Source organism: Procambarus clarkii, chromosome 15 (genome assembly GCF_040958095.1).
Source record: "Procambarus clarkii isolate CNS0578487 chromosome 15, FALCON_Pclarkii_2.0, whole genome shotgun sequence".
Lineage (NCBI taxonomy): Eukaryota > Metazoa > Arthropoda > Malacostraca > Decapoda > Cambaridae > Procambarus > Procambarus clarkii.
The window spans coordinates 11,219,265-11,233,579 of record NC_091164.1 but is presented as its reverse complement, the minus strand read 5'-3'; the positions used below and the strand labels follow the sequence as shown (position 1 = coordinate 11,233,579).

The window sequence follows — 14,315 nt, the reverse complement described above, 5'->3', positions numbered from 1 at the left end:
TATCCACCGGAGTACCTTCCCTCTCACTCCAGCCTGCATCTCCAACTTTCGCACTAGCCTCTTGTGTGGTACTGTATCAAAGGCTTTCTGACAATCCAAAAATATGCAGTCTGCCCACCCTTCTCTTTCTTGCCTTATTTTTGTTGCCTGGTCGTAGAATTCAAGTAACCCTGTGAGGCAGGACCTGCCATCCCTGAACCCATGTTGATGCTGTGTTACAAAGTTCCTTCGCTCCAGATGCTCCACTAGTTTTTTTCGCACAATCTTCTCCATCAGCTTGCATGGTATGCAGGTTAAGGACACTGGCCTGTAGTTCAGTGCCTCCTGTCTATCCCCTTTCTTGTATATCGGGACTACGTTAGCTGCTTTCCAAATATCTGGCAGTTCCCCTGTTGCCAGTGATTTGTTATACACTATGGAGAGTGGTAGGCTCAGTTCTCTTGCTCCTTCCTTTAGAACCCAAGGGGAGATTCCATCTGGGCCTATAGCCTTCGTCACGTCCAACTCTAGTAAACACTTCCTTACTTCCCCACTGGTAATCTCAAACTCTTCCAGTGGTTCCTGGTTAGCTATTCCCTCACTTACCTCTGGAATTTCTCCTTGTTCTAAGGTGAAGACCTCCTGGAATTTCTTATTCAATTCCTCACACACTTCCTTGTCATTTGTAGTGAATCCTTCCGCCCCTATCCTTAATCTCATAACCTGTTCCTTTACTGTTGTTTTTCTCCTAATGTGGCTATGCAACAATTTAGGCTGAGTCTTTGCCTTGCTTGCGATGTCATTTTCGTATTGTCTTTCAGCCTCTCTTCTCATCCTGACATATTCATTCCTGGCATTCTGGTATCTTTCTCTGCTCTCCAGTGTCCTGTTATTCCTATAGTTTCTCCATGCCCTTTTGCTTTGCTGCTTAGCTAGCCTACATCTTTGATTAAACCATGTGTGTGTGTGTGTGTGTGCATGCGTGTGCGTTACGCGACTAGCTGAGTAACGGTGGGGGAGTGGGAGGGGGGGATAACTGTGAGGTGTGACAGGGAGCCTGGGAGGGTGGTGACGGGTGACGGGGAGCCTGGGAGGGTGGTGACGGGTGACGGGGAGCCTGGGAGGATGGTGACGGGTGACGGGGAGCCTGGGAGGGTGGTGACGGGTGACGGGTGACGTAGTAGTATGATAGGATCAAGCCAGAAGTGTATACAGACTGGGTGAGTATGGGTGTTAGTGCCGCTGTAGAGTAATGTGTGTAGCATGGCAGTTCCTTATTTATATACACACTTTGAACGGACTCTTCCACAGGAAAGCCTCAATAAAATGAGAGTGATGCCAGAAAAAGAAAACTTCAGGAACCGGATGTGACAAAAGCTGTGTAGGACTACACAAAATATCACCTTTGATACTAAAGGAGGCAGCTGAAGCATTGTGCAATTCCTTTTTATAATATTTAATTCGTCTTTAGAAACGGCTGAACTTCCACACTGCTGGAAAATAGGTTATGTGGTGCCAATCTGCGAGAGCCAGAAGACAGAAACCCAATAATTACACCACAGACCCGTATTGCTAACATCGCCTGCTAATATCCCCGCAAGTTACTAGACTGATCCGAAGTAGGCTATTAGAAAATTCTGAACAACAAAATGTTGTCCCCTAGCACGGATTTAGGAAAGGAAAACCCTGCTTGAAATTTTGTTTAGAGTTCTACAATAACATGACAGAGAGAGAGAGAGAGAGAGAGAGAGAGAGAGAGAGAGAGAGAGAGAGAGAGAGAGAGTGAGAGAGAGGGGCAGACAGAATCTCTCTCACTCTCTCTCTACACCCTCTCTCCCAATACCGTAAGAAGTGGAAATTTCTTAAGGTGACTCATCAAGAATTAATTCCGTGCGGGATAATGTAGGCCGCGACACGTGTGTCACTCCTCAGTGGACCACTATTTCCTCCAGTTGATTTTCACTTGGTTTGCATGTTTGTTTGCTTTAATCTCTCTCCCTCTCTCCGTATATAATATATATATATATATATATATATATATATATATATATATATATATATATATATATATATATATATATATGTCGTACCTAGTAGCCAGAACGCACTTGTCACCCTACTATGCAAGGCCAAATTTGCCTAATAAGCCAAGTTTTCCTGAATTAATATATTTTCTCTAATTTTTTTCTTATGAAAAGATAAAGCTACCCGTTTCATTATGTATGAGGTCAATTATTTTTTATTTTAGTTAAAATTAACGTAGATATATGACCGAACCTAACCAACCCTACCTAACCTAACCTAACCTATCTTTATAGGTTAGGTTAGGTTAGGTAGCCGAAAAAGTTAGGTTAGGTTAGGTTAGGTAGGTTTGGTCGTCGAAAAACAATTAATTCATGAAAACTTGGCTTATTAGGCAAATCGGGCCTTGCATAGTAGGCGGATAAGTGAGTTCTGGCTACTAGGTACGACATATATATATATATATATATATATATATATATATATATATATATATATATATATATATATATATATATATATATATATATATATATATATGGTTAAATATAACTGCATTGCTGGCGTTGTTGATCTTATGGTGTAAGCTATCCACGTTTCTAACTATTTTCTTGGTATCAAGAAGAACAATCAAGTTACGAAAATTCATTATAAAGAAACTAGAATATAATTATTGAAGGACTTATTTTCTACGACGTTTTGTTCCACTCGGAACATCTTCAGGTAAAGAATGAATACATGCATGAGGTACAATTCTGGGTTAAATATACACGTGAAAGGGTGGAAGCAGAATGGGGCGAGGTGATGGGGGCAAACAAACAGGGTATGGGGAAAAAGCCTAATGAAACATTGGGTAAAACTCCGGAGTTTTACCAGAGTTTTTACCTTGCCCACTGAGAGAGACTCGGTCTCCCTGTCTCTTAGTGGGCAGATGATTGATGAAGATTAAGCCACCCAAAAAGGTGGCACGGGCATGAATAGCCCGTAAGTGGTGGCCCTTTTGAGCCATTACCAGTATCAAGAGCTGATACTGGAGATCTGTGGAGGTGCAACTGCACTCTGCGTGACGGGAGATGTCTCCCGTGTTAGTGGGTAGGGAGACCTCGGTATAGAGACATCGGCTGGGAAGCAGTCATTATTTTGTATATTTAAGGTGGGTCGCTTTTCCTTTTATAAGTATGCTTCCAGGATTTGTAGTCTTCTTTGGCCAGTGGTAGATTCCAGGATTGTTATATTATTTACTAGCATGTTCCTAGTGAGTGTTGTGTTCACTTGGTATAGGGGGCACCAGGTCAGTCTTATCGCAAGCTTTGTGATGGTCATTCTAATATTGGGAGATCGAAGGTGACATCCTTCACTGGGGCATGAAACTGATATACCATGTTTGTCTTTTGGGGAGAGGGTTGCATTGTTATTGGGGGTGTTCTCCAGTATTGAATCACCAGTACTTTTTTGCGGGGAATAGGTAATGGAACCCAATTTTTGGTCTGGTTTCACTATGTATAATTATATTTGCGGTTATTCTTTCTCCTGTTTTATACTGTGAACTCATAGTGGCTTTGTACTAGTTTCATGGGAGGGGTTGCTTGCTCTTGGGTTGTTGTTGTGTGTTGAATATTTATATGTGGAAGGGGTACATCAGGTGTACAGGAGGAAGAGGTACATCAGGTGTACAGGAGGAAGAGGTACATCAGGTGTACAGGAGGAAGAGGTACATCAGGTGTACAGGAGGAAGAGGTAAGGTGTGACAATCTGAAATCAAATGTGAGTTATGAAAGCTGGCGAGGTGGGCCGCTCGCTGACACGGATATCGTGTGTGTTTTGGTAAGGCAGACTAACACGCCGCGGGTCGTGTTTACCTTCCCCACAGCTGCCGCTCGCCACCTGCCGCCGCATAGCGGTGCCGGCCTTAACCACCTGACTGTTGCAGGGTCACCAGGTCACTGCCGGCTTGCTGGTGGGTGATGCGCTCTCCCTGCCTCTCTCTACCTCTCTCTCTCTCTCTCTGCCTCTCTCTGCCTCTCTCTGCCTCTCTCTGCCTCTCTCTGTCTCTCTCTCTCTCTCTCTCTCTCTCTCTCTCTCTCTCTCTCTCTCTCTCTCTCTCTCTCTCTCTCTCTCTCTCTCTCTCTCTCTCTCTCTCTCTCTCTCTCTCTCTCTCTCTCTCTCTCTCTCTCTCTCTCTCTCTCTCTCTCTCTCTCTCTCTCTCTCTCTCTCTCTCTCTCTGCCTCTCTCTCTCTCTCTCTCTCTCTGCCTCTCTCTCTCTCTCTCTCTCTCTCTCTCTCTCTCTCTCTCTCTCTCTCTCTCTCTCTCTCTCTCTCTCTCTCTCTCTCTCTCTCTCTCTCTCTCTCTCTGCGCCTCTCGCTCTCTCTCTCTCTCTCTCTCTTTCAGGTCAAGAGTTGTGGGGTTAGTCTCCTACCTGGACCTTGGCAATGGCTTCCTGGAGTTCCTTCTTGAGCTGCTCGACCTCCGGGTCCTTGGGCGGCATGGTGGAGGTGACCTCTGGCGGGAAGACCAACACAGTGTCAAGCAAGAAGCGGCTCTCATAACCATAAGTAACAATACAAGGGTCAAATACTCTGATAATTACAATAAACCACAGTTTAGAGGGACAGACAGTCTGTCCTTAGGCTTATGGAGGTCCCCGCAAGGCCAACTGCTGACCTTTCCGCCAGCCACAACAACTACCTATCTCCTCAGAAGTTATTTTATGGCTAGGTGAACAGCGGCATCAGGTGAAAGGAAACGTGCCCAATCGCTTCTGTTCTGCCCGTGGATTGAACGAGTGTCCCTGTGTTGTGACTCGAGGGGGTGAGCAGTGTGCTACGAGACCCACAATTATACATTTGTAACAACGTTCAATTCGGGTAAACATTGTCGAGCCTGGCCAGTAATTGGTTGGGTGACGGCGCGGTCAGCCTTGCCCTTGGCTGCGGGCTTCCTGTCCCCAGTAATGGGTAAACCAGCATTTTGTAACATTTTACATTAGTTTACACTAACATTTCTTGGTATTGAAAACGGGACAATATATTAAGGTTCCTTAAATAATGATCCTGAGTTTTACCTGAATTTACCTGAAAGCCACCATCTTTAGTGGCCTCAACGAGGACAGGAAGCAGGCAGTTTGACAAAGGTTCCCCCTCACTTCATTTTCAAATTCCTGAAAATTTGTTCTATCCGGATTTGAAATTAAAGTAATGACTTGACATGTTCGGCTTCGGCGGGTAGGCGGTTCCATGGGATTTATAACCCTTTGGGACTAAAAACATCTACTTCATGTCCTACATTGTGGCTTGTTGAGCCTGAAGCTGTTGCCCCTTTTTGTGTTACATTTGCCCTTTCAACAAATTGGTCTGGATAATAATCCTCCAGATTATTCAGTATTTAAAAAGTTTCAATGAGATGAGCTGTCATGTCTGGTTTGAAATGTTTTTAGTCCTGTGGCCCTCAAACGTTTCTGGCGTGAAAGTCGACTTAGTTGTGGGGGTGAATTTCGTCCCCCGGTGTTGAACTTTCTCCCCAGCAGATGTGTGGTGAGGGTGAGGTCTCCAGGCTGGGGGGATACAGTAGCTCAGATGACCGCGCACCAGAGACTTCTATACTTGACTAACCACTTTATTTTCCGTCATTGTCAAAGGTTCGTTCTACTAGTTCTGAGGTTTTTATTATTACTGCAGCTCCCATTGTCACCACTACAACCATTGTCACCACTACAACCATTGTCACCACTACAGCCACTATCACCACCACAGACACTATCACCATCACAGCCACTATCACCACCACAGTCACTATCACCACCACAGACACTATCACCACCACAGCCACTATCACCACCACAGCCACTATCACCACCACAGACACTATCACCACCACAGCCACTATCACCACCACAGACACTATCACCACCACAGCCACTATCACCACCACAGCCACTATCACCACCACAGACACTGTCACCACCAGTCACTATCACCACCACAGCCACTATCACCACCACAGACACTGTCACCACCACAGACACTATCACCACCACAGCCACTATCACCACCACAGCCACTATCACCACCACAGACACTGTCACCACTACAGTCACTATCACCACCACAGCCACTATCACCACCACAGACACTGTCACCACCAGTCACTATCACCACCACAGCCACTATCACCACCACAGACACTGTCACCACCACAGACACTATCACCACCACAGCCACTATCACCACCACAGCCACTATCACCACCACAGCCACTGTCACCACTACAGTCACTATCACCACCACAGCCACTATCACAACCACAGTCATTATCACCACTACAGACACTGTCACCACTACAGTCACTATCACCACCACAGTCACTATCACCACCACAGCCACTATCACCACCACAGTCACTATCACCACCACAGCCACTATCACCACCACAGACACTGTCACCACCAGTCACTATCACCACCACAGCCACTATCACCACCACAGCCACTATCACCACCACAGCCACTGTCACCACTACAGTCACTATCACCACCACAGCCACTATCACCACCACAGTCATTATCACCACCACAGACACTGTCACCACTACAGTCACTATCACCACCACAGTCACTATCACCACCACAGCCACTATCACCACCACAGTCACTATCACCACCACAGCCACTATCACCACCACAGACACTGTCACCACCAGTCACTATCACCACCACAGTCATTATCACCACCACAGACACTGTCACCACTACAATCACTATCACCACCACAGTCACTATCACCACCACAGCCACTATCACCACCACAGTCACTATCAGCACCACAGCCACTATCACCACCACAGACACTGTCACCACCAGTCACTATCACCACCACAGCCACTATCACCACCACAGACACTGTCACCACCACTGACACTATCACCACCACAGACACTGTCACCACCACAGACACTATCACCACCACAGCCACTATCACCACCACAGACACTGTCACCACCAGTCACTATCACCACCACAGCCACTATCACCACCACAGACACTGTCACCACCACAGACACTATCACCACCACAGCCACTATCACCACCACAGCCACTATCACCACCACAGCCACTGTCACCACTACAGTCACTATCACCACCACAGCCACTATCACCACCACAGTCATTATCACCACCACAGACACTGTCACCACTACAGTCACTATCACCACCACAGTCACTATCACCACCACAGCCACTATCACCACCACAGTCACTATCACCACCACAGCCACTATCACCACCACAGACACTGTCACCACCAGTCACTATCACCACCACAGCCACTATCACCACCACAGACACTGTCACCACCACAGCCACTATCACCACCACAGACACTGTCACCACCACTGACACTATCACCACCACAGACACTGTCACCACCACAGACACTATCACCACCACAGACACTGTCACCACCACAGACACTATCACCACCACAGTCACTATCACCACCACAGACACTATCACCATCACAGACTCTATCACCATCACAGCCACTAGCTATCACCACCACAGACACTGTCACCACCACAGTCACTATCACCACCACAGTCACTATCACCACCACAGACACTGTCACCACCACAAACACTATCACCACCACAGACACTATCACCATCACAGACACTATCACCACCACAGACACTGTCACCACCACAGACACTATCACCACCACAGACACTATCACCACCACAGCCACTAGCTATCACCACCACAGACACTGTCACCACCACAGTCACTATCACCACCACAGACACTATCACCATCGCAGCAACTAGCTATCACCACCACAGACACTGTCACCACCACAGTCACTATCACCACCACAGTCACTATCACCACCACAGCCACTAGCTATCACCACCACAGACACTGTCACCACCACAGTCACTATCACCACCACAGACACTATCACCATCGCAGCAACTAGCTATCACCACCACAGACACTATCACCACCACAGACACTGTCACCACCACAGACACTATCACCACCACAGACACTATCACCACCACAGCCACTAGCTATCACCACCACAGACACTGTCACCACCACAGTCACTATCACCACCACAGACACTATCACCATCGCAGCAACTAGCTATCACCACCACAGACACTGTCACCACCACAGTCACTATCACCACCACAGTCACTATCACCACCACAGACACTGTCACCACCACAAACACTATCACCACCACAGACACTATCACCATCACAGACACTATCACCACCACAGACACTGTCACCACCACAGACACTATCACCATCACAGACTCTATCACCATCACAGCCACTAGCTATCACCACCACAGACACTGTCACCACCACAGTCACTATCACCACCACAGTCACTATCACCACCACAGACACTGTCACCACCACAAACACTATCACCACCACAGACACTATCACCATCACAGACACTGTCACCACCACAGACACTATCACCACCACAGACACTATCACCACCACACACACTATCACCACCACAGACACTATCACCACCACAGACACTATCACCACCACAGCCACTATCACCACCACAGACACTATCACCACCACAGACACTATCACCACCACAGCCACTATCACCACCACAGACACTATCACCACCACAGACACTGTCACCACCACAGCCACTATCACCACCACAGTCACTATCACCACCACAGTCACTATCACCACCACAGACACTATCACCATCACAGCCACTAGCTATCACCACCACAGACACTGTCACCACCACAGACACTGTCACCACCACAGTCACTATCACCACCACAGACACTATCACCATCACAGCCACTAGCTATCACCACCACAGACACTGTCACCACCACAGTCACTATCACCACCACAGCCACTATCACCACCACAGACACTGTCACCACCACAGACACTATCACCACCACAGACACTATCACCACCACAGACACTATCACCACCACAGCCACTATCACCACCACAGACACTATCACCACCACAGACACTATCACCACCACAGACACTATCACCACCACAGCCACTATCACCACCACAGTCACTATCACCACCACAGCCACTATCACCACCACAGACACTGTCACCACCACAGACACTATCACCACCACAGACACTATCACCACCACAGTCACTATCACCACCACAGACACTATCACCATCACAGCCACTAGCTATCACCACCACAGACACTGTCACCACAGTCACTATCACCACCACAGCCACTATCACCACCACAGACACTGTCACCACCACAGACACTATCACCACCACACACACTATCACCACCACAGACACTATCACCACCACACACACTATCACCACCACAGACACTATCACCACCACAGACACTATCACCACCACAGACACTATCACCACCACAGACACTATCACCACCACAGACACTATCACCATAACAGCCACTATCACCACCACAGACACTATCACCACCACAGACACTGTCACCACCACAGCCACTATCACCACCACAGTCACTATCACCACCACAGTCACTATCACCACCACAGACACTATCACCATCACAGCCACTAGCTATCACCACCACAGACACTGTCACCACCACAGTCACTATCACCACCACAGCCACTATCACCACCACAGACACTGTCACCACCACAGACACTATCACCACCACAGACACTATCACCACCACAGACACATCACCACCACAGCCACTATCACCACCACAGATACTATCACCACCACAGACACTATCACCACCACAGCCACTATCACCACCACAGTCACTATCACCACCACAGCCACTATCACCACCACAGACACTGTCACCACCACAGACACTATCACCACCACAGACACTATCACCACCACAGACACTATCACCACCACAGACACTATCACCACCACAGACACTGTCACCACCACAGACACTATCACCACCACAGACACTATCACCACCACAGACACTGTCACCACCAGTCACTATCACCACCAGTCACTATCACCACCAGTCACTATCACCACCACAGCCACTATCACCACCACAGACACTGTCACCACCACAGCCACTATCACCACCACAGACACTGTCACCACCACAGCCACTATCACCACCACAGACACTGTCACCACCAGTCACTATCACCACCACAGCCACTATCACCACCACACACACTATCACCACCACAGACACTATCACCACCACAGTCACTATCACCACCACAGACACTATCACCACCACAGACACTATCACCACCACAGTCACTATCACCACCACAGCCACTATCACCACCACACACACTATCACCACCACAGACACTGTCACCACCACAGACACTGTCACCACCACAGCCACTATCACCACCACAGACACTGTCACCACCAGTCACTATCACCACCACAGCCACTATCACCACCACACACACTATCACCACCACAGACACTATCACCACCACAGACACTGTCACCACCACAGCCACTATCACCACCACAGACACTGTCACCACCACAGTCACTATCACCACCACAGCCACTATCACCACCACAGCCACTGTCACCACCACAGCCACTATCACCACAACAGCCATTATCACGACCACAGACACTATCACCACAACAGCCATTATCACGACCACAGACACTATCACCACCACAGACACTGTCACCACCACAGACACTATCACCACAACAGCCATTATCACGACCACAGACACTATCACCACCACAGCCACTGTCACCACCACAGACACTATCACCACAACAGCCATTATCACCACCACAGCCACTATCACCACCACACACACTATCACCACCACAGACACTATCACCACCACAGACACTGTCACCACCACAGACACTATCACCACAACAGCCACTGTCACCACCACAGCCACTATCACCACCACAGCCACTATCACCACCACAGCCACTATCACCACCACAGCCACTATCACCACCACAGGCTTCCTGTCCCTGACCCACAGAAATGATTAAATATTGCTCTGCACGGTTCCCACAAGGGACACACGAGGCGTGAGGCACAGTGCCGATCAACTAGACTCTTCCTACTTGCACCAATCACTTCACGGTGATTGGTGCAAGATTGGTCTTTGAACTAAGAATATGAAGTAAAGTAGGGATGTATTCTCCCACACAAGGAGGTGCTCATCAGTAGTTATTAGCAAATACTAATCTCCTACTGGTTCGACGCACCGTTCTTGTGCCAGGTAAGTCCACTACGGGCTCACCATAGCCCGTGCTACTTGCCCCGCTCCTGTGCCTGGTAAGTTACGGGCTCACCATAGCCCGTGCTACTTGCCCCGCTCCTGTGCCTGGTAAGTTACGGGCTCACCATAGCCCGTGCTACTTGCCCCGCTCCTGTGCCTGGTAAGTTACGGGCTCACCATAGCCCGTGCTACTTGCCCCGCTCCTGTGCCAGGTAAGTTACGGGCTCACCATAGCCCGTGCTACTTGCCCCGCTCCTGTGCCAGGTAAGTTACGGGCTCACCATAGCCCGTGCTACTTGCCCCGCTCCTGTGCCTGGTAAGTTACGGGCTCACCATAGCCCGTGCTACTTGCCCCGCTCCTGTGCCTGGTAAGTTACGGGCTCACCATAGCCCGTGCTACTTGGAACTTGTTCCGAGTAGCTGACTCTATAACAACAACAACAATCCTACTGGTTGTTGGGTCCAGTAGCACAGTAGTCCACGTTTTCTACTCACAACCGAGGGACCCGGGTCCAATTCCCGGGAAGGACACAGACGGTTGGGTTCATTTATTCACCTGATGCAGCTGTTCACCCGACGGTAAAATAGATATCCGGGGAAGTAACCAACTGTTTGTGGGGTTGCATCCTGAGACAGGTCAGTTGTTTACTAAAGTCGCGGGTCCTCGATAAGCCTACCTGCAGGCTTCCTGTCCCCGACAACGGGACTTTTAAAGCCCCTTTAATCCTCCCGTAACGTTCCAGATTGTGTCATTTGCCACAACGTACAAAATCGAACGTTCAATCCTAACCACAAACGCACGAACGCAAGTTCAAGTACGTTTATTGAGAAAATAAAATACATCTCAAGAGTAGCTTAAGCTATTTCTACCCTCGCACGAACCCAAGCCACCCACCTAACCTATCCAGCTTACGCATAGAAAAAAGTGGATTTTTGTCTGGCATTGCTCTTCATAACACGTTGCATTTAGTACGTTGATTAAACCCCTAAGATGCCGTGACGTCGTATAGTTGAGAGCCCGGGGTGTGAGCAAGAATATGGACCCGTAGCCAGAACATAATGCGTTCAGCGGGGACTCTGCAAGACCTAATATCCTAATATCTCCTAATATCTCCGCGGCTATGGCTCGATCCCTCCAGTCTCACTAGAGGTGGTACCCCCCTATATGTGCCGTTTGTGTTAGTTACCCTCCGTGGCGGGGAAAACATGCTCCAGTAACGTTGAATCAACGATATCGACGTTGATTCAACGCTGAATGAACGATATTGACGTTAATTCGACGCGGAATCAACGATATCGACGTTAATTCGACGCGGAATCAACGATATCGACGTTGATTCGATGCGGAATCAACGATATCGACGTTGATTCGACCCGGAATCAACGATATCGACGTTGATTCAACGATATCGACGTTGATTCAACGCTGAATCAACGATATCGACGTTGATTCGACCCGGAATCAACGATATCGACGTTGATTCAACGCTGAATCAACGTTGTTGTCCAATGTCTTCGCCAAACTGTGCTTATGACCGCAGCTGTTACTTACAACGGTGCTAGTTGACAGTGTGACAATCCAGGTGACGGGGTGTGAGAGGAACTGAGGCCTGGAGACTGGCTGGAGCCCCTGGGGTGATTCTTCATCTTGTTAGTGGGAGCTTGTTAGAGCGTGCCTCTTCCTTCAACACCCTCCCTTCCCATCCTCTCTCACCTCCCCTCTACAGTTTCACCTCCGATCTTTCATTCTAACTCCGAGCACGCTGTTCTGCTATAATTAGCGTTCTTCTCGCTATATTTGGACACCAGTGGATAGATTTCGCCACAGGGAGGCGATGAGGCGTCGAAGAACTAGCCAGGGAAGAAAGGCGGGAGTTTAAGAAAACGAATTGAAGAAAACGAACTGAAGCCCCGAAGTGTTTGGGGGGTAACTTCCTGGTTGAGGCGTCTGGCGCTACAAACATATAACCCCATCTTCGATCACCGTGTAAACTACTAAATAAATTGTTTATATTTCCCGTGTATGTAAACATGGATAACAAATGCAACCTGCAGTATTGTGGATTGTATCTTGTATGACATAAATGAAAGGAGTGGATTGGTAACATATATGCCGTACTTGTGCTCCGGGGATGGTTGAAAGCTCTGTTGGGTATCGTTGTAGATTCAGCTACTAGGAACAAAAAGTTGCAAGTAGCACTGGCTATGGTGAGCCCGTAGTGGACTTACCTGGCACAGGAGCGGGGTTGTGGTGAGCCCGTAGTGGACTTACCCGGCACAGGAGCGGGGTTGTGGTGAGCCCGTAGTGGACTTACCCGGCACAGGAGCGGGGTTGTGGTGAGCCCGTAGTGGACTTACCCGGCACAGGAGCGGGGCTGTGGTGAGCCCGTAGTGGACTTACCTGGCACAGGAGCGGGGCTTAGGTGAGCCCGTAGTGGACTTACCTGGCACAGGAGCGGGGTTATGGCGAGCCCGTAGTGGACTTACCTGGCACAGGAGCGGGGCTGTGGTGAGCCCGTAGTGGACTTACCTGGTACAGGAGCGGGGCTTAGGTGAGCCCGTAGTGGACTTACCTGGCACAGGAGCGGGGCTGTGGTGAGCCCGTAGTGGACTTACCTGGCACAGGAGCGGGGTTATGGCGAGCCCGTAGTGGACTTACCTGGCACAGGAGCGGGGCTGTGGTGAGCCCGTAGTGGACTTACCTGGCACAGGAGCGGGGCTGTAACCCCTGAGTTGGGTATCAGCTAGGTATTAGTAGGATCCCTTTTTTGTGGGCATCCTGGCCTAGTTGCTAGAATGATGGTGTTTTTCGTACCCGACCTAGTTCGAATCGTCACGTACTCACCTAGTTGTGTTTGCGGGGGTTGAGCTCTGGCTCTTTGGTCCCGCCTCTCAACCGTCAATCAACAGGTGTACAGATTCCTGAGCCTACTGGGCTCTATCATATCTACACTTGAAACTGTGTATTTAGTCAGCCTCCACCACATCACTTCCTAATGCATTCCATTTGTCAACCACTCTGACACTAAAAAAGTTCTTTCTAATATCTCTGTGGCTCAT

General features: G+C 48.8%; 2 protein-coding genes across 5 annotated transcripts in view; one reads left to right on the top strand and one right to left on the bottom strand.

Annotated features, from left to right (window-relative positions):
• Nucleotides 1-12,879, bottom strand: part of Gbeta76C (guanine nucleotide-binding protein subunit beta-2) — a 64,923-nt gene extending 52,044 nt beyond the window's left edge. The window contains exons 1-2 of the mRNA XM_069324974.1: nt 12,808-12,879; nt 4,418-4,500 (exon numbers count right to left, since the gene is read on the bottom strand). Coding sequence (XP_069181075.1) covers nt 4,418-4,486 — 69 coding nt within the window. The 5' untranslated portion in view covers nt 4,487-4,500; nt 12,808-12,879. The remainder of the gene's footprint in view (nt 1-4,417; nt 4,501-12,807) is intronic.
• Nucleotides 1-14,315, top strand: part of LOC123759111 (procollagen-lysine,2-oxoglutarate 5-dioxygenase 1) — a 75,186-nt gene that overhangs the window by 7,588 nt on the left and 53,283 nt on the right. The window lies entirely within an intron of this gene.